At 40.6% G+C, this 22,310-nt stretch overlaps 1 protein-coding gene across 2 annotated transcripts in view; it reads left to right on the forward strand.

Moving 5' to 3' along the window:
• The window catches only part of LOC135320998 (trafficking protein particle complex subunit 9-like), a 115,198-nt gene extending 93,728 nt beyond the window's left edge, over window positions 1-21,470 (forward strand). For both annotated transcript variants that reach the window (XM_064484261.1, XM_064484262.1), the window contains one exon: window positions 17,218-21,470. In XM_064484261.1, the coding sequence (XP_064340331.1) occupies window positions 17,218-17,457 (240 nt within the window). In that variant the 3' untranslated portion in view covers window positions 17,458-21,470. The remainder of the gene's footprint in view (window positions 1-17,217) is intronic.
• The last annotated feature ends 840 nt before the right edge of the window (window positions 21,471-22,310 follow it).

The following is a 22,310-nucleotide window of genomic DNA, read 5'->3' on the forward strand; positions in this document are numbered from 1 at the left end:
ATTTTCTCTTCCATTCAGAAATAACCAGCTTCAGGACAAACTCACTATTTTTCATTAACAAAATATAATTCCATTCTTATATCTTCCTTTACACATTTATCTTACTTTCCTAGGATACTGAGATCATTCCCTTAAAAATAGAGTCTATTTCAGGGTGGCACCAACCATTTATTAATATATCTAAACGCCTTTAGTTTCTCTGTAAGAGTAAGTTAAATGTTAAGTAATTCATATTTCAATCTTATTTTATCTGAAAATGGCATAGCTATTAAATAAAATCCTATCATTTAACTTAATTTAGCACAACTCTAGAATTTAAAGATACCAAACATTTAGAGATTATGTTAAGCATACATTTTAAAAATATATTTTAAAAATTTACCCAAAGCTCTCATCTCATTTGCATTTAATTTACTTAAAATTTTACCACACCACATTACTGTTATTTTTTTCTTGACAAATATTCATCAGATATAACAATATCTTATTTGACTTTCATTAAACCTAGGTACAGTAAAGGTATTATACTTAATATTGATGACTTTAAAGATGTCTATATTAATTAGAACATACTTAAACTAAACAATATCAAATATTATCTTAATATTGAATTTTTCCAGTTCACGTGATGCTGAAAGTCAATTTGTTCAGTTTTTACTTTAAAAATACTTAATTTGTAAGCTCTTATTTTTTACGTCAATTAAGCAGAGCTCTTTGACTTTGATTTTTTTTTTTTAGCTGTATAAATATCTCACATCTGTAATGTGTACGCAGGTTTATAAACAGACAAAAGCTAGAGATCTCATAGCTTCACTTTAAAAGTTACTTATAAGATAGGTATAATAATAGTTCTAGTAGGCTGAATTTGCTTGCTCAAATCACTAAGGCTTACTATTTATGAAACAGATATTTAAGATTTCTTGACAAAGTCTGAAGGACCCGTCAGAGTTCTGAGTTCTAAAATGCCAAAAATTTCTTGGCCCTAAGTTTTATCTCATTGAGCTAATTAGGCTCAGTCCTAGGTCACTGTTTCTGTATATTTACATTTCTGGTCTGCAAGACAAAGACACACGCTTCCAGTTCCCCAGAGAACTGCTCTGTCACCCAGACCCAATTGTATCTCCTTAATTGGCATTTTTTTATCAATCAGGAGAGCTGTAAACAAAGAATTCAATGTTTTAAAACTTTAAGGTTTACTTTATCATGTCTTCCAAAGCTTGCATAAGGTATTTAGTGATGTCTCTTTTCCTTGAGTTATAAGTTAAACCCAGGGTAAACCTCTTATTATATTTTTTTATTAGCCACTGTATATTAGTTTTTAGTTCTACGTTATATTGGATGGCTCATGTAACTCTATTGGTTTCCTTTACTTTGTTCAATTAATATTTTCTGAGGGACAGATATGTGCCCAGCCTTATAATACCAAGAAGGGGAAGCGTTTTTCCATTGAAACAGATCTATCCCACAACATAATTAAACAAAAGGTTTATATAAAGACCATTTAAATATACCAATTTTATAAACATTTATCTCAAATTTTTTAAATCTTATACCTTTAATTTTTATATTTATTAGGTTTAATCAATAATTTTTATTTCTAGAAGGATTGCCAGAATCTTTTTTGTTGTTGTTGTTCATTGTATCTAATTTTATAGAAAAGTCTCTAGGATGCCCAAGTTTCAGCCAAAGTGCTTAGGTCCTACTCAATTTTTAATTTGATTAATTGGTCTGTTGTCCCAATTATTAATCAAGTATATCAGTCTATATATACATATATTTTAAACTGTGGCAAATAAAATGGACTTGTTTGAACTTTAATGTTGGGGGACAGTAGGTGATCTCTTTGGCCCTTTTTTTTTAACTTTACTAGTGTAGTATCAAAACCTTGTATCTATTCCAAAAATGTCCATTTTATTTATCTCATTCAAAATAACCATATAAAAATATTTATCCATTTGGGATAAGCCCTTATCTTTTTTTTTCCGACATTTTTACAATCCTTTTTCCAGTTATTCAACTTAATTACCAATAATTATTCTAAGTTTTTATTAACATCTCTAGAACCATTTATTGGAAAGGAAAAACACAAATGTAGCTTTTCAAAACAGTTTTATTTTTTAACTAAGTTCTTAGGTTAACAATTAGATATATTTTTCTATCTTTAAACTTGATTTTAATAGGTACCAATTAAACAGCTGTTTATAATGAGATCTCTTTCAACTTTCACAAATTTAAAAGTTTTTCCAAATTAAAGGATCCATCATATGGCCATCAATTTATATATATATATATAGTGATTTTAAACCAATAAGATGAAGAGGCTTTTCCACATGAGAGTGGGGGTGTTGCCTAAATAAAATTCAAAGCTTTACTCTCCAAAAGCTAAAGGCCTTTGTGGTCCAGGCTGATGCAACACAGTTTAAGATGGCAAAATATCTGAAAATTGGTACAAACAAAGAATTGCTTAGAATCCAATTTATTTACGTGGCCACCATATGTACGCAATACTTGTACCTTTTGTATGGCAGAGTCCAAGGTTTCCTTTAAAAAGAAAGTAAACATACTTATACATACATAAACACACTTAAAAGACCCAGAGAAAGATAAAACGTTTACATTTCAAGGACACAGGAAGAGAAATCCAAGTTCCCCCTAAAGTGGATTTTGTTTTTATAAGTTCAGAATTCCAAAAAATGTTTCTATCAGGCCTGATTATTTACTTTCAGATTGAGATTTTCTTTTCTAATTCCCAATTAATGTTGTAAGTTTTGTAGGTACATAAACATGGCTGGGGTATTAATTGGAGGCTGGCAATCTGTCATTTCTTTTTCTTTTCTTTTCTTTTCTTTTTTTTTTATTTTTTTTGAAAGTTCTATTCCCCATTGTAAGGTCGGGTTCTCAGAATAAATTTGCTAGTAAGATTTCCCGCAGGGACAACTCTATGGCATGAAGTCTTTGTCTCTACCACTACTGCAAGATTCTCTGTCACCCGAGAAAGCTGTTACCAGCCAGGAGGATGGTCCCATTTTTGGAGTTGAAAGGTTCCTCATAAGAGTTTTACATTTATCCTGAAAAATTCAATGGATGTAACCAAATTGAGGAAAACATTAGACCAGCCTCTTACCTAACCACTCAGTCCTGAACCCAGTGTTTTCAACTTGGACCCACTCAGGACGTCTCCACTGGGTGAGTATTTTCCTAATAGGTTTCCACCAGCCCACTTCTGACGTCTCTTCAATGTGGGTATTTCCCGTTACCTTTCAACGAGGTCCCACCCAGTATGTCTCCACTGGGTGGGTAATTCCCCCCAGTCTCCTTCAACTGGAGGGCCAGGTACCTGGAAACACCGCCAAATAAAACTCAGGATTATCAACCAATATATGAGATCCGAGAACCAGGAGAGACTCACCCAAATTCATCTGGACTCCCCGAGGAGGCGGATGGTCACAAAGGGCCACTGCTGGTACAAAGGCCCCAGTTACTCGGAGAGTTCAGGTGGAGAAAGTCTGCTCTGGGTCCCTTCATGGTGTCCAAAAGAGTTGACTGAAATACATGTGCCACCTAAAATTTAAGAGTTATGTTTTATTTGTGGGAGGACTCGAGCCGGGATGACAGCCTCTCAGATCTCTCTGAGGGACTGCTCCCAAGAGGTTTGGGATGAGCTAGGATATATAGGAGCTTTACAACAAAGACAAGGTTGTTGGAACAATAAAAGATTGCTTGTTATCTAAAGAAAGCCAGGTATCTCAAGTTCAAGAATTTAGTGCTTTTCTATATATGGGAGGAAGAAAATATTTTGGACTCACTGAATTCATTCTTTAGACAAGCACCTAGCTATCTAGGGCCAGTATCCTGTCCTTTCTTATTCTGAGTCTGCTCAGAGGGCACCATTGTGAGTTGCTGCAGCAGCTGGGCTGCAGGCCTTTCCTCGCTGGGGGGTGGCAGCAGCCGCTAATGACTTGGTTTCAGCATTCTTTGTTTACTGACATGGTTGCAGTATTTTCATTCAAATTGTAGTATTTTCGTTCATGGACTGATTATGGATAATCTGCAACCTTGGAAAGCAGCCGAGATGGAATTACTGCAGGTACCTTCTACTTTAATAAGCCGTGTGCAAACATAAACATGGAGGAAGCATACATTTGGATTTGGTGGTGTAGGGAAGGGTTTCTGCACATTACAGGAGAAGGCAATGCAGAATTCCTTAAGTCCACCATTCTTTTCTGTAGTGGTTTCTGAGAACAGTTTATGGTAATTAACCAACATTGACAAACGGTGGCACACATTGCATTTAAGAGCTGGCCGACTGCACACTTAGGTATTGGACAGGTGGAATTCATAGGCAAGTGATCAGGTGGCTGGGAGAGAGTTGGAGACAAGGCCTGGGCCCAGAATCCGGTTTAAATCGCCATTTCCTCACCATAAGGCCTTGGAATAGAATGTAACCTCTCTTAACCTGTTGGTGAATCTGTGAAATGGGCATGATATTATTCGTTTCTTCCTGGGATTGTTGTAAGTTCTGAAGAGTATTGTAGCACACATGAAGCACTTAACACACTGGCATTTAGCAGTGTTCACTGTGTGCGGCCGCCCCGCTTCGCGTGTGTCAGAGCCGTAAAGGCAGCATTTGTCTGTTGAGGATGCACTGGTAGCCCCTTGGCTAGGTTATGAATTTGGTGATTTCCTTTAATACTTGTAACTCTGTGTGCCATGGGCATTTATTTTCATGGACAGATGAGGAATCTCAGGGTAAAGAAGACTGTAATTTGCCCAAAGTCAGATCATAATTTTGGGTGTAGTGGCCTCGGTTCAGCATGTGCCCCAGGGCCTTCTGCCCTCTCCGTTCAGCACCAGAGCCAGATGTGGGGTCAGCTGTTTCCCAGCCCAGAATATCTGGCAGGCCGCAAGACACACTGGCCCTGCGCTGCTTGAGCAAAAACTCCGGGGGGAGGCAGTTATAAAAGGGATAAACTTAAAAACAGATGACAGCAAACTGTGATCAGCTCTGAGAAGGAAAGGAACACACCTCGCAGTGCAGAGCTGCGAGCTTTCCCATCAGTGCTGCTCTGGGGACGTTCATATCGGCTAAACAATCTCTGCTGCTGCACCAAGGCAGGAAGGCAGGGAGCGTGTGGCCAGGTAGACAGGGCCTTGTTATCATACTCATTCCCCATTAAGCTGCAGCTGTCACGGGCACTTACCTAGTAAACAGTTGTCGGCAATAATCATCACGCACTTTTCTTGGTAGTTTTATTGGCCCCACCTTTGAGATGAGGTCATTGAAGCTGGGGAGTTTGCTGCATGCCCGTGATCACCTTGGAAATTCCCCCACTGGTCTATCAACCTAGACTGGTGTGGCTGTCATGTCCCAGCCCTGTGAATGGCATTGTGTTGCTTCTCCCAAGTGGCCCAAATGACTGACATTGATATTCTTAATTCGTAGGAAAAGGTATGTGACAATAGGTGAAAAAGGTAGTAAGAAATTGTTTGGAAAACTAGAACAAAATCCAATTCTTCCCCAGCTGGGGAAGCGCACCCAGTGTCACCCACCCTACTCACTGCCTGTCACCTCCTCCTTGCTGACTCCACGTTCAGAAGCCACTCTGAGCCTTCGAAGAACATTTTGCCTCATGACACAATTGAATAGGACCTGCGAACCCTCTGTCCCTGGTTAACCCTCTCTTCAAAGCCATTTAAATTTTTTGCAGGCTACTCCACTCAGATGTAAGAAAAGACTCTTTAAACTTCTTGATGCAGCTCCTTAATGAAGATCTTGTGAAGGAAACCTAGTCAAAACCTGGGAGGTATGCACACAGTGACTGCAAACTCAGCACTTTGTGATGTTCAGTATCAGATTCGTGGGTGACTCAGGAAAGGCTTTTATAAGGTAACAAGGGGAAAGTGAATGGACGCAGGATGTGTGAGACTGAAACATCTCGGTCCCAGCCAGCAAGGCACCTGCGTTCAGGATGGTGGGTGGGGAGTGCAGAGTTGTCACAAAGAAAGAAGTGGTGGGATGGGAGGGAGGACAGTTAGGTACTTTACTGGGGAGGGAAACAGTGGGTTGAACATTTCCTGGTTGAACAAGAGGACTGTGACATGATGTGCTTGTATTTTGGAGAGAAGGGTTTTGTGGGGACAGGCCTAGGGAGAACGCTGTCTGGCTGGGGAGTCAGCACAACAGGGAAACACAGAGAACTGGGCAGACCCCAGGGCCCCTGCTGGGGAAGAGGCTGCCCGTCAATTCGAGCCCTGGGGGCTGCTTCTGTCCCTTAGCTGGGGCCTCAGAGCTCCCTTCACAACCAAGTCCTGTTGATACAAGAAAAAAAAAAAACGTGACGCATGAGAAGGGCTGTGTCTCAGGCTTTGGATGAGCCCCTGGGATGTGCCCCACCAGATTTTGTTCCTTGGCTTCATGCAGTAAAGAATTCAAGAGCAAGCCAGTGTTGAGTAAAGGTATATTTATTCAGAGAGATACATTGAAAGGCAAGAGAAACTTCACGAGTTGTGGGGGTTTGATGCTCAGATTAAAAGTAGGTACACACTCCACATAGTGTGGGCCTTCTCTGAAGAGGGAGAGAGAGTGGTGACCCCGAGGTGGTGTTGTGTTGCTCTTTTTTCTTGGGCTTGGTGGTTTCATATGCTAATAAGTAGAAGGATCAGCCTTAGGGCAAGGGGTTTGTATTCCCAGAGAGTTGACCATTTCCCACCCTTTGACCTTTTGTGGCTAGCCTTGGGACTGCCATGGTGCCTGGGGCATGTTATTCACCATGTTACTATTACAGTGGGTGCATAATGAAGCTCAAGATCTGCTAGAAGTTAAATCTCTTCATCCTGTGCCTCAAGGCCTATTGGGGGTTGAATCCTTCAGCATTATGATGTTAATTGTTGTGGCCTTCCTTGAATGGATGTGCTCTGCCCCCTTCCATCCTATCTCACTGTGATGACACAGAGAGAACAAAGGCCGGGCCCTGCCTGTGCTCCTGCATTTAACAGCGGGAGGTGAGGTGTGGACTTATGATGACTCTGAGTGGTGAGAAGGATGTTTCAGATTTTCCCACGTGAGACATGGGGACCTGCCAGCAGCCACTGCAGAACTATCTCAAGGGCATCGTCGCTTGTGTTGTTATGGAAACAACAGGCCAGCCAAGAAACAAGCACCACACAGAGGGTTGGAGTACTGAGATTTATTACCCCGGCGGGCTCAGAGGGGCTTCTGTTCCGAAGCTCTGAGCACCTCCAAGACCTGCACGTGAGGTTTTATAGGTTTAATTACAAGTATGGGGCTATTAGCCAATAAGGCTCCAACAACAAAAAGCAAGGAATCAGTACACTGAAGCTTATCAATTTGGAACAGATCACATTACTGATAATTGTTGACATCGGATTTACGAGTTAGCCCAGCAAAACTTAGATCAGTAAACGGACACTTATCACACTTAGATTTGTGACTTAGCTTGTTAGCCCAGCTGGGCTTTTCCTTCACAGTGTCACTCATCTTTTCTGTTTTTCTTTTTTTTTTTTAAGTATTTAATCCAAATTTAATATCAGGATTCTTTGGGAAAGAAATTTCTCTTTTTCTTTTCTTTGGGGCTCTTTGGGGGGGTAGGTAATTAGGTGTATTTATCTGTTAGTGGAGGCCCTGGTGTTCGAACCCAGGACCCTGTGCACGCTAAGCACACGCTGTACCGCCCTCCCCATCATCTTTTTCTTTTTGCTTTATCTGTCAAGAATCTTACACCTGAATTTCTAGTCGGCCTTTAACACTTGCCCTGACTTCATGGAATCCATTTTTATGACTTTACCTCCCACTGGTTTCATTTAAGTATTGAATCTCCATTTTCTCTTCACTCTCAGTTTTGCCTTTTTGTTGTTATGGTTGTTAAGCTGTGTTTAAAAAAATTGTTTAATTTCTCTTTTAGCAGGAGGCTAAAAGTAAATAAATATGTAAACAAACAGCACACTTAAATGCTTTTATACATTCTAAGCTGTTTAGTAGTTACTTAAAAACTGAATTGAATATTAAAGTGATAACATTTTTAAATTATTTTTTAATTTTTTACAAAGATATAGCTGATTTAAAATATGATATATTTCAGGTGTACAATAGATGCTCCATTTATAGTTACTGTAAAACATTGGCTGTATTCCCTGCGTTGTAAGATACATCCCTGTAGCGTGTTTACATTATATGTTGCAGTTTGTATAAGAAAGTTGGGTAACGCAGAGTCTGGGATGTGGCTGTGTCTGACCCAGGTTCACGCTCACCCTGCCTGTCAGAGCTCAGGCCCTCACTCCTGTATGCAGGACAGCGAGTGGAGGTAGCTCTCATCAGCGCTGGTACCAACCTCTGAGGGGCAGTGAAAGCAGTGACTGTGTGTGGACGTGCAAAGTGTTGTTTCAAGAGCTTTCCATGCATTTTTGCATTTAATAATTAAAGCCCTCCTGTGAGGAAGCGTTTTATGATTTTAATGAATAAAACTTTTTTTTGATATTGATAGACTTCAAACCTCCGGAAAATTTACAGGAATAGTACAATAAACACTCAGATACAGTTCACCTTAAAGGGCACTATTTGGCCTTTTGTGTCTGGCATATTTTAGCATAAAGTTTGAAGGTTCATCCATGTTGTAGCCTGAATCAGTACTTTATTCTTTTAGTTTGATAATATCCTTTTTGTTTTTTTTCGTTTTTGGTCTATTTAAAAACATTTTCATTGAAGTCTAGTCAGTTTATAATGTGTCAGTTTCTTTTGTACAGCACAACACTTCAGTTAAAGAAGAACATACCTGTATTCATTTTCATATTCTTTTTAAACATAAGTTACTATAAGATAATAAATATATTCTCCTGTGCTATACAGTATAAACTTGCTGTTTATTCTATACATACTCTGTATCTGCAAATCTTGAACTCCCAATATATTCCTTCCCACACCCTCTCCTCTCTGGTAACCATAGTTTTGTTTCTATGTCTCTGTGTCTGTTTCTGTTCTGTAGATAAGTTTATCTTTTTGTTTCTTTGCTTTATTTTTTGTTTTTTGCTTTTTTGTTTGTTTGTTTGTTTTAGATTCCACATGTGAGCGATCTCATATGGTATTTTTCTTTCTCTTTCGGGCTTACTTCACTTAGAATGACATTCTCCAGGTCCATTCATGTTGCTGCAAATGGCATTATTTTATTATTTTTTTATGGGTGAATAGTAATCTATTGTACAAATAAACTACAAACTCTTTATCCAGTCATCTGTCAGTGGACATTTAGGTTGTTTCCATGTCTTGCTATTGTAAATAGTGCTGCTCTGAATGTTGGGGTGTAGGTGTCTTTTCGAATTATGGATCCTTCTGGATATACGCCCAGGAGTGGGATTGCTGGGTCATATGAGAGGTCAATTTTTAGTCTTTTGAGGAACCTCTATACTGTTTTCCACAATGGCTCCAACAAACTTCATTACCACCACAGTGTAGGAGGGTTCCAAATTCCCCGCAGCCTCTCCAGCATTTACTGTCTGTGAACTTCTGAATGATGGCTATTCTGACTGGTGAGAGTTGATACTTGATTGCAGTTTTGATTTGCATTTCTCTGATAATGATATTGAGCATTTTTTCATGTGCCTATTGGTCAATTGTATGTCTTCATTGGAGAAAGGTTTCTTTAGGACTTCTGACCATTTTTGGATTGAATTGTTTGTTTTTCTTTCTTATGAAGTGTAAAAGCTGTTTACATATTCTGGGAATTAAGCCCTTGTCAGTCTCATTTATTGCAAAAATTTTCTACCATTCCATAGATTGTCTTTTTGTTTTGCTTATTGTTCCCTTTTCTGTGCTAAAGCTTGCAAGTTTAATTAAATCCCACTTGTATATTTTTGCTTGTATTTCTATTGCTTGAGTAGACTGCTCTAGGAAAACATTGTTGAGATGTATGTCAGATGTTTTGCCTATGTTTTCTTCTAAGAGGTTTATAGTGTCTTGACTACATGTTTAAGTCTTTAAGCCATTTTGAATTCATTTTTGTGTATGCTGTGAGGGAGTAGTCTAACTTCATTCATTTACATGCAGCTGTCCAGTATTCCCTACATCATTTGCTGAAGAGGCTGTCTTTACTCCATTGTATGTTCTCACCTCCTTTGTCAAAGATTCAATGACCAAAAATTTGTAGGCCTATTCTTGGTAATTTTGTTTATCCATTCATTGATGGATGGATATTGTTTGTAACCTTTGGCTACTCTGAATGATACTGCCATGAATATTGATGTGCAAGTTTTTGTGAGAATATGTTTTCATTCTGTTGGCTGTACAGTTGGCCCGCCATATCTGTAGTTTCCACTTCATGGATCCAGATGGCTGGTTGTAAAGGGACTCGAACATCCTTGGATTATGGTATCCAGGGTGGGGGGTTCCTGAAACGAACCCCCTGAGGATACTGAGGGATGACTCTATATGTAGGAGTGGAATTGCTGAGCCATATATTTCTAACCTTTTGAGGAAACACCAGGCTTTTCCAAAGAAGCTGCACCATTGCTCCTTTCCAACGGCTGCATATTGAGGGTTCCCATTTCTCTGCCTCCTGACCGACACTTGTTATTGTCCATGTTTTGATTATAACCATCCTAGTGAGTGTAAAATCAGATATCATTTTGATTTTGATTTCGCAAGTGATGCTGAGCATCTTTTCATATGCTTATTGGCCAATTGTGTATCTATTTAAATACTTGACATATTTAAAAATTGGGTCGATTTTCTTTGTATTGGTCAGTTGTAAGCATTTGTTTTATATCCTGGTTACTAGTCTCTTATTAGATATATGCTTTGCAAAATTTTTCTCCTATTCAGCAGATTGTCGTTTCACTTTACTTTTTTTAAACATTAAAACAATTTCTTTCTAGGGGAGGTAATTAGATTTATTCATTTTATTTTTCTTGCTAAGCACGCACTCTATCACTTGAGCTACCACCTTCCCCTTTCATTTCACTTTCTTGATGATGTCCTTTGTAACAAATGGTTTTAATTTTGATGAAGTCCATTTTATCTTTCTTGTTTTTCACTTGTGCTCTTGGTATTGTATCTAGGAAGCCATAGCCTATCCTAGGACCACAAAGATTTAAACTATGTCTTCTTTTAGAAAATTTATACATTTAGTTTTTACATTTCTGTCTGTGATCCATTTTGAATTAATATTTTATTTGTTATATAAAATACGGGGGTCCAGATTCCAGAATCATTCTTTTGCCTTCAGATACCCAGGTGTCTCTGCACCATTTGTTGAATAGACTATTCTTTCAATGGAGTGTTGTTGGCACATTTCTGGAAAAATGACTGTATATGTAAGTTTCCCCCCTGGATTTTTTATTGTGTCTCATAGATTTTTGCATTCAAACTTATGCCAGTACCTTAATGACTTGAGTACTATAGATTTGTAGTAACCTTTGAGTGAGTCCTCCAAATTTGCTCTTCTTTTTCAAGATTGTTTTGGCTGACCTGGGCCCCTTGCACTTCCATATGAATTTTGGCATCAGTTTTTCAATTTTTGCAAAGAAGTCAGCTGGAATTTTGATAGGGACTCCATTAAATTTGTAGATCACTTTCGGGAGTCTTAACATTTTTAACAATATTGTCTACCATTCCATGAACATGGGATGCCTTCCATATATGTAGATCTTTTAATTTTTTTTGGTGATACTTCAAAATGTTCAATGTGCAAATCTTGTAAAATTTTGTTAAATGTATCTCTCATTTCATTTTTAATGCTGTTGTAATTTGAAAGGCTGAGCTTCCTAAGGGTGGGACTATATATCAATTTATTTATTTCTAGGATTCCTACACAGCAAATACCCTAGATTTATATTTGCTACATAAATCTATCCACAATTCTTCCCACCCCCGTGTCATAAGAAACCAAGACCCAGGTTAAGCTACCTGAACACCTATGTGGAAGTGAGAAGTGAGACCCTTGGGTGGGGCTTTGTGCAGATTATAATGAAAGCTTATTCATTATGGCTTCATCTTAATTTCTTTTAAACAATCCTCTCAGTGTATATAGTCAGATACATTAAGAACATGACCTTTTGATGTGCAGAGGAGCTAAGACTATAATTTTCAAATAATTTCTAGTGAGAGTGTTGTACTTGAAACCTAATTTGAATCAATCTTTGAAGATTTATGTTTCAGGAGCTTTGACTATATAATACCTGTCTTTATTCAATAACTACAACTAAATGCTCAAACAACATGTAAGAGTTTGAGCAAACTGCCCCTGCCCCATAGTGCTGGTTGGCTGCAGCTGTAACTGGAGTCAAGGCTTACCTATCCCAGTACGCTTGGGCTGATCTGCTCAATGGGGTTCGTCCAATAGTTTGTCAGTAGTCTTTTGGACAAAGCCATAAAACATTGATTTAAGGTTGCTGGAATGGAATCTATTTTATTAATATTAACTAAGCACATATTGAGTGCTTACTGTATGTTGGGAATTGTCCCTCAGCTTCATATCAATATTATTTTCCTTAAAACCTCTCATATTTCCTTGTTATTCATACATTGCAGATAAGGAGACTGAGGATTGGGTCTTCTCTCTTTTGGGGGGAGCTCATTATCAATGATGGGAATTTGTAAGGAAAAAGATATTGATTCACCCTGAGAAAATATTTTTCCGAGAGTCAGCAATGAATAGGGTGACCACTGAAGAGGGTGATCATTGTTCGATTGAGACGATCCCCGGGTTGTAGGGAGTCAGCATCCCTGTCCTGGACACGGCACGTGTAGCGCTGTGTGGTGGGTGAGGCGGCGCGGCCACGCAGGGAACGCGGATACCGGGCCATTGGGCTTTGCTCAGGCCCGGTGGGGCTTTCTCCTAAGGGAAGTGGAACGTCATTGTCAGATTTTAAGTAGGGGAGAAGGGTGCTCTCGTAGATCACTTTTGTCTTGTAGAATGCTTAGAAACATTTAGAAGGCTCGGCAGGAGGTGATGTGATAAGTCAGAGTAGGGTGTTTTTGAGGTGTAGCAGTGTTCAATTTTCAAGTGATTTTCAGTCCCATGTTTGTGTCTCAGTAGCCGTGTCACTTTGGATGACACACTCAAGGAAGTGAAACAATTTATCTTATTAATTGAAGCAGTGATATACCGACTTCCCAGGACTGCTGTGGAGATCCAGTGAGATAACGTGTTCATAGTGTGCAGTGTGGTCCCCATCACAGAGTCAGTGCTGAGGGAGTGCCAGTGAGAACCTGGTAGGTGAGGTGTGGGTGGTGTGACTCGTTGACTGAGGAAATTGGGCCCTGAAGGAGGGGTCCAGTCACATCTGTGAGTGATGGGACTGAGCTGGGAGAGGCAGACAGACCTTGACCCCAACAAGGGGCCCTGGGCAGGACGGCTATGGGAGGAGCACCATGAAGTCAGCTCTTTGCAGGTGGAGTTGGAGGTGCTCTTGGAACATCTAAGTGCAGTGCCACAATCACAGAGGAGGTCTAGGCCCGGGCTGTGCATTTTCCTATAATCTCAATCCCTGAGGACGCCGAGGTATTGATCATTGAACGTGAAGACATACTTACAGGACAAGTGAATAGTTGTATCATCTCTGTCATCAAAGCTCACGTCTCTTTATTCATCACTCACTTTGCTAATTGGGTACTTACAGAGCTCACTTCACCGTCCTCACCTGGGCTCAGGCTCCACAGAAAAGATCTTATGAGTCTCCCTCTCTTCCAGAAGAAAACACATTTAGCTGGTAGACTTCTCTACTTCGCCAGACTTAGAATTTTAGTTTGTTGATTTAATTCTGCTTTCTGTTGGCCGTCTCCTGACAGGAGAGACATTTTACCTCATAGTCAGGTTTCAATTAGTTGTTACAGAGAATTGCTGATCTGATCCATAGTGTATGTTTTCTATTAACTTTGTAGAGTACTTATCATTTTTCTGTCTTTGCCCTTTAATTTTGTTTCCTCTTCAATGTTCTATCCTATTTGGGGCCTTATTTTATTTTTTAATTCAAAAATGTCTGTTAGCAGTTAAGAAAACAAAAGCAAATAAAAAATGCACATGATAGCTAGATTTAGAATATATCTAGTGTGTTTTCTGTCTCCGCAATGGAGGGTTCTAGAAACTCTTGAAAACCTTCATTATATAAGTTCCTTAAAATGCTGATTAAGAAATAAGACCTTCCTTCCTCATCTTTCAAGCTGCACAGCTAATTGTGAAGAAAGTGAGGGGAAATCCTCAGAAGCCAAGTCAAACAGAAAGCAGGGATTCTGGTAGATACGCGAGCCTTAGAAGCCATGGGGGGCCAGTTGGCTCCTGAACTGAGTTTCAGTTGCCTTGACAGGAGGTCAGGAGATAAGCCCCAGGCCTCTCACACTGGGAGTTGGATGGCTGTTCTTATGTAAGGCCAAGCACATCCTGAGAATCCTTCTTTATAAAAGGGTGAATTAGAATGAAAATTAAAAAAGCATTCCTCAAGGCAAGGAAGTAAGGAAAGTTAATTTTTTTGGAAGCGGGGAAAAATAATATATCCAATGTATGAATTTAGTTTAAATCTGTTCTGGCATGAGAGTGACAACAAGCTCCTGGCAGAAAATCACAGCTCCTCCCGGAAAGAGAAGTTGTGTTTTGAATGAATCAGTGGGCAGCCATTCCGAAAAATGTCTCCAGAGTCTACTGGATCAAGATACTGAACCCAAACTCCTCCCTTCCATGGTCTCATTTAAATAACCAGAAAGGTTTTAAAGGAAAGAAGCCATAATCATAGTTCTACTTATTGACATTAACATATGCTAAGAATTCAGAGGTGACTATGGAGTTGTCTCCTCTTTTATGGACCTTACTTTCTATTTGACATAGTTGGGGAACTTGGTGGAGGGTGGTGTTAGTCTGTTGCAATTAGCCAGGAGAGGAGATTAAGAAAACAGTGAAGGGTGGGTGACATTTTTAGCTAAGGACAGTCCTGTTCAGTTGGTTTGTAATTGCAGACTCGTTGAGTTGTCACTGGAGGGAATTGATCTTATGGAATTTGGACTTAACTCAGGCCTCTTCAGAATGGACAAGTGAACCTGGAGAAAGACAGTCAAATCTGTGCAGACATTAAAGTCCACGTGAACGTGCTCCATCCCTGAGCCAAAGATAGGACAAGTAGGCAGCACTTCTTGAGGACAGAGGAGTGGTTTTTAAGGTTCTCCCAGAATGAATCCCAGGGAACCGGATGGCCAGTTGTCAAACTATGACTTTGCTCTTTGGACGGTGTACCCACCTAGGGTATTGGCCGTTTATAGGCTTCCATTTCTCGTTAATACATGTCAGGTGATGAGGACGTGGGCACAAGCGTTTGACACCTTGTCGAGGCGCATTTGAATACCTGCCTAGAAGCGCGGTCGCAGCTGCGGCTGCGTCATACATCTTGCCGCCAATCCCGCTCCCCGGCTCCGTGATCACGGCAGAGTGGTTCCTTGTTGAGCTGTCCGTCTCCTCTGTGACATCGTAACCAAACAAAAGACTGGAGCGTATTAGCTTGGCTTTGTTCTTTTCCATCCTTCCCTTCGAATGATGATGACTGATAGTGGACCTAGTTAGGTTTGCAGATGATTTACAAGTAGTGCTGTCAGTACAAACCTTGTAATCCCCGCTGTGTGATCTAGAGAAGAAAGTGACATTCTTTCCAAATTGTTTTGACGCACTTATGTGGGAAAATGATGTACGTTTGAATATGTATTTCCTCTCTGAATCATCATGGCTAGAGATGAATATTTGTAGACATGGAATGAGTTTTCTGTATTTGAACTGTACGGTCCCCTAAATTCTCCTCAGCTTTTTAAAGTCATCACTGGAGTGCTACCTCCAGAGTGCCCCAAAGCATCCACCACTGCATGTTCTTCGGACGTTGTGAGTTTCAATGTTGGAGAAGGCTGCTGGATGGTGAGGCATTCTCTGGCACATCTCTGGCTGGCTGACGTGAGCTTAGCAACCAAGACTTGGCAGAAAGTATCTAACCATGGTCACGTCCATTTCTGGGACACTCATGGAGGATTTTACACCTATGCTAGTGGCATACGTTATTTCATTTAGTTTTCCCAACAATCATAATTAGATTTTATCACCTGTATTAAAAAGGAAACTGTAAAAGAGAGTGACGTGCAGACTTTCGACTGGAACACGGGTCTTTCTGATCGCTGTCTCGGTTCCCTCCCCGGCCTATCCTTCCAAATGGCCAGGAGACTCTTCCTCAGTCTTGAGTTTCCCGCTGATGTTACCACTCTCTTTGATTCTGGAGAGGAAAACAAGTCTAAACTTACTTTCCATTGGAAATGGAATGGAGAGTTAATGTTGGAAGCCGGGAGAGTCTGTCCTGTGATGAAGCGGTCCCCGAGCCACTTCCACTGGAATGTCACATCACTGTCTGGGCCCCTTGCTCAGCCTGTGCACAGGTGATAAGCCAGATGTGCCGAGCAGTCCTCACGGACAGGGCAGTGGGTTGGAAATGAGTTTGGGGATTTGGTTTCATTATATATGTTCCTGAGGGTCTTGGCCTGGCACTTCGAATCGGAGCATTCCCGGTCACACAGACTCGCTCTGGGTCCGTGCAGACCTGACGTGGCCTCAGCCTGAGGCTCAGGGCCCGTGGTGATGAGGAGCATTTTAGTCCATGGTCTGCCGGATGCTCTGACACTTCTGGGCTGTGGGACTTTGTCCAGGATGATAATAATTCCTCCCCGAGTTTCAGATTTCCTTGCCTGTGAGCCGGGGTAGTAATAGTTTCTGAAATGATTGTAATGATTCAGTAAGGGGCGCAGCGTGTGCTGGCAGGTAGCTGGTGTTTAAGGAGCAGAAGTCGCAGTCACACTGTCAGCCTCTCACTGTGTGCTCTGTGCTTTGAGAGGTTGTGTGTTTGGTGAAAGTCCCGCCCAAATACTAGGGCCTAGATGAACTGTTGTTCCTTTACTTTCCCTTCCTTTTCCTCTTTCCCTTCTCTGTGTCCCATGTTTAGGTAGCAGATTCCTCTATTTCAGGGAATACGGGCCTTTCTAGTAAAAGGACAGGTGGAACGCGGAAAGATGGGGCCCGTCTGAACAGCGCTGTTTCCCTGCATTTCTGCATCCGGTCCCATCAGTGCACGAAGTCAGCCTTCCTCTTCCTTCCTGTGTCATTGGGTCTCTGTTTTAAGGGAAAAGTTTTTAAGGGTCTTTTTCCACTTACATGTTTCGTTCAGATGCTTGTTGCTTTTCTCCCTGTGCTTCAGCGTTCCGAGGAGAGAATTCAGCAGTGCAGCATCCTCTCCGAGCTCTATGAGTTGATCGGCTGCCACCGCAAGTCCGCCTTCTTAAAGCGGGTGGCCCCCGTGCAGCGCGCGGCCCCCGGCATCATGGAGCCTGGCGGGAAGAGTTGCTACCGACTCCTTCTGCAGACGCTTCCTGGCTACAGTCTGTCACTGGATCTACAGGACTTCAGGAAAGGTGTTGGAACTAAAACATCGCTTTAGTCCAATTAACCATGCCTAGTTTGGGCCCTGCTGTCCTGTCTCATCAGTGTGAATTGTGATTCGTTTAGAACAGGGCTCAGCAGACTTTTTTCTGTCAAGAGCTTGGGAGTAAATATTTCAGGGTCTGGAAACCTCCTGATTTCTGGTGCAGCTGCTCAGCTCTGCTGTTCAGACGCCAGAGCAGCCGGACAGTCCACACACCCACAGAGCTTTATTAACAGCGGTGGCTGGGGCTGGATTGGGTGTATGAACAGCAGTTTGTCCCCACAGCCTCCTCACTATTGACACCTGCACCAGAGCGTGCATTTGCGACAATGGGTGAACCTGCACTGACACGTCATCATCACCCAGAGCCCATAATTGGCACTAGGATTTACACTTGGTGGTGTGCACTCTGTGGGTTTGGAAAGATGTAAAATGACATGTATCCACCGTCACAGCATCATACAGAGTAGTCTGTCTTAGTGACCCTAAAAATGCTCCGTGCTGCACCTCATTCATTGCTCCTTCCCCTCTAGCCTCTGACAGCCACTGATCTTTTAGTCTCTGTGGTTTTCCCTTTCCCAGAACACCATACAGTTGGAATCAGACAGTTGCACAACCTTCCCAGATTGGCTTCTTTCCCTTAGTAATATGCATTTAAGGTTCTTCCATGTCTTTCCATGCCTTGATAACTCATTTCATTTTAGCACCAAATAATGGTCCATTCTCTGGCTGGACCACAGTTTATTTATCCATTCACCTACTGAAGAACAGCATAGTTGTTTCTGAGTTCTGGTGATTATGAATAAAGCTGCTATTAACATCTGTATGCAGATTTGTATGTGGACACAAGTTTCCATTTCGTCGAGTAAACACCAAGGAGCACAGTTGCCAGATCATATGGTAGGAGAATATCTAGTTTTGTAAAAATTTGCCAGACGGTCTTCCTAAGTATTTGGGCCATTTTACATTCCCAACAACTATGCATGAGAATACCTGATGCTCCACATCCTCACCAGCATTCGGTGCTGTCAGTGTTCTGCGTTTTGGCAGTTCTGAAAGGTGTGCAGTGGTACCTCGCTGTTTCAGTCTGCATCCCCTTGATGACAGATGCTGTGGAGCATGTTTCCATAGACTTCTTTGGCATCTAGATTTCTTCTTTGATGAGGTCTGTGTTCAGGCATTTTGCTCATATTTTAATCAGGTTATTCATCCTTCTTGTTGAGTTTAAAGAAATTTTGGTATATTCTGTATATCAGCCCTTTATCAGTGTGTCCCTGCCCTTCACCTGCAGTACTGGAGTTGTCCTTTGGTTCTCAGTGGAGTGTCAACTCTTCAAAGAGATTCCCTGTCTTCCTTCAGCCTAAATACTGTCCTGGTATTTTTCACTTTCATTGACTCATTTTGTTCTTTTTAAATAGCATTTCCCATAATTTGTACTTACATTAAAAAAAAAGGCAATGATTGAACACCGCCTCCCCCACCAGGCTGTGTGCCCTGTGAGAGCAGAGGCCCTGACCCCACTCACAGTTTCCTAAGACAGCACATTGCACATGTCCATGTAAAAGTGTGTAACGTGGGGCCAAACCTGATAAGCAGCTATGATGACTTGTGTTGTCTACCATTTATTGAGTAGACTTTGTTTCTGATCTTAATTATTAAATCACATGAATGAAACTTGCTTGTCTTGAAAAATAAAACAACAAAGCACACCTCGATGTGATTGGTACTTTCTACTTAGCCTTCTGACCCAGGAGGGGATGTTCACCATCATTTTGTGGAGGAGGTTGGGGAGGTAAAGTAAGAGAGTGAGATCAAATAAAGTAAAAATGATAACTATCAGTTGGCTTTATTTTCACTAAGACATAAAAGTTACTTTAAACCCTATCTCAGCTGTTGTTCTGTTGTTTTAAACATTTCTCATAGAATTAAATCGAAGCCCACTAAACCCTGAAAGGGAAATTTTGTGCTCAGGTCCTGAAAAGAGTTTATGTCTATTTCTTGAAATGCACAATTTCACTGCTGCTTACAGAAATTCGAGGCGGGAACACAGCCGTTCGCTGTGTGTTTCTGCCGGCTTCACGGGCTGCTCAATGTCATTTTCATTTTCTTGTGTTGCAGTTTATGAAGGTTTTCCATGAGATATATTGCTCAGCCTTTTCCTGAATGAAGGATTGAATTTTCCACAGGAAATCTTATGAAAGAGAGTGACAAGGCACATGGGTTTCCCAAAAAGGAAGAGTTGATGTAATAAAATTTCACTATGGTGAACTTTTTTAATACAAGCCAGTTGAAAATTTTATCACTAGGTCATAGGCCACAAATCTGTGTTAAGAATAAAAAGATTCAAATTTTATAGAAGAAGCAGTTTGAATCAAGTAATAATAATGATTTGTACGCTATTTGGTGTTAGAACTTATACCCAGTCTTATCATAATTGCCTGTGGTAGGAACTGGATCATTATTTATTTATTAAAAAAAAATCCACTAGTTGCTATTTGTCCCATTCTTGATGCGGCAGTGCTGAGGTTAGTTATGTTGGGCCATTTAGGATTCTTAGCTAGGTTTTCTGGACATTGATTTCAGCCTTTTTATCTTTTTTACAATCTTTTCATATGTGTCGGCCATTGGTCTTTTTACAACGTGGAAAAACTGCACGGATCTGCCTTTCCCTTTTTTCCTGTCTTTGTGGGAAAAGATTTTTAAGAGAAATTACTAGGATATTAAGTATTTTGTGTGGGGTAAGTTTGGTCAGTTCTAAGGATTTAAATTAATACGTATTTAAATTGCTATTCAGCTAATGACAGTAAAATTATAAACTAACTTAAGTATACATCAGTAAGTATAGTACAATAAGCCAATCACCCAGATTAAGGAATTCACAAACTTTTTCATATTTCCTTTATTCAGACCTTTGTTCTTTTATTTGTCCTTTGTTGAAGTATTTGACAGCAAATCCAAGAAGACATGTCATTTTACCCTATGTACTCAAGTAGGCATGTCTGAGAAATGAGGGCCTTTTCTTTGATCAGGTTTTTCCATTTGACTTATGTGCTCGTTAAGTACCAGCTGTATCAGGCATCTCACTAGGAATTAGGGATCCTTGGGGCAATGAGACAGTCCTGGCTCCCAAGGAAGTTAAGGGCTGATGGAAGAAACCAACACAGGAGCTTGGGTGCCTCACTTAAGGTCCCTACTGGATGACACCAATTGGACAAAATTTGTGCACAATACAGTAGGATTCACAGAAGGGACTGGTCAGACTTGTAGGGCAGGCCGTGAGAGAGGCGGTCAGCAGGGCTACAAGAGGAGGAATCATTTGATCAGAATCTGAAATCTTTTCTGCCAACCTTCCTACCAAGCCCCCAGGGCCCATCACACACAACCCTGTGCTGTAACTGTTTTTGATTCCAGTTACCACATCTCTTTCAGGAAGGATTTTAAGCTGGAAAATATTTAAAATCAGTAATTGTTGCCAGAAGGAACATAGAACAAGGAACATGGAAACAACACAAATGTCCATCAGCACATGACTGTATAAAGACGAGGTGATACATTTATACAATGGAATACTACTCAGACATAAAAGATGCCATTTGCAGCAATATGGATGGACCTGAAGACTGTCATTCTAAGTGAAGTGTGGTGGAAAGAGAAAGAAAAATTCCATATGACTTCATTTATGGGGAATCTAAATTAATAGCAATAATAATAAGACCACAAATGAACTAAATATTATTTTGATTTCTTGAATATGTGTAAGTACATCTGACTGTCCTTTGTGATAGGATTACAATATTCTGTTTATTATTCTTTTGTAGATGTCCTTATTCCTCTGGTAACTGTAATTTTAAAAATCTAAAGCTCTAATCTGTTCTTAGAAAGAATAATTAGTACATATATGTAAACTAAAAAATGCAGTATGCTCTATACATGTATTTACATGCAATATGTGTATGTGAAATTGAACTGTAATAATTCTACCCGATAAAACTGAAAAAGGAAAAAAATAAAAAAATTATTTAGCAAAATCACCCCTCTTTAGATATTAAAACGTTCATTTCTGAGATTCTGTGAAAGACGGCATGGAAGTAGGTTTTTAAGATTTTCTCCTTGCTCCTCGGTGAGCAGCCTGGGCTGCAGAGCTTTGCCGCGACAGGCACCCAGGGCTTACCGGCTTGCTTCTCACTTGTTGGGAGGAAGATTAGCTGCTTCAGGAATATTTATGCTCTTAGAAGTTGCTGAAAACCCCACAGAGCTTTTGTTTACATGGGGTGTATCTGTCAATATACCCCATTTTAGAAATTAGAACAGAAAATTTAAACTCAAGAACTGACAAGCACACGCTGTCCCAGCACGTGGTCAAAGCAGTGCTGCCACGGTGGCGTGTGTTGGTTCTAGGAAAAATGCACCGTACACTCAAGAATGAGGATGAACCCACAGATCTCATCTCAGCAATGCTATGAAGAGGTGGGACCCAAAGCCCCCAAAACAGTGCTGAAGTCCCCAGATGTCTCAGAACACACAGAGCCATGGGATCAAGAATCCAGTACCTCATGGATCATCAGCTGTGGAGACTGCGTCCTGGGTCAGGAGGAGCAGAAGTAGGGATAGCAGGCACACATTCCTATTGACAGCAAAGCTTTAAAGGTTTTGAATTGACTGAAAGTTTGGCAAAGATTTGCATTTAGACTACTACATTTCCTCTCCTGGAGACGTTAGAAGGAAAACACTGATTAATAGAGGATGATTGTAATGGATTAATTATGATACTGATGACATGGGCTGTGAACACTAACCCTGCACTCAGTGTAGAATAAGCCTTTTATGTACACACTTCATTAGGTCTCCACACCCCTGCAACGTGGCAT

The sequence above is a fragment of the Camelus dromedarius genome, unplaced genomic scaffold (assembly GCF_036321535.1).
Source record: "Camelus dromedarius isolate mCamDro1 unplaced genomic scaffold, mCamDro1.pat HAP1_SCAFFOLD_200, whole genome shotgun sequence".
NCBI lineage: Eukaryota > Metazoa > Chordata > Mammalia > Artiodactyla > Camelidae > Camelus > Camelus dromedarius.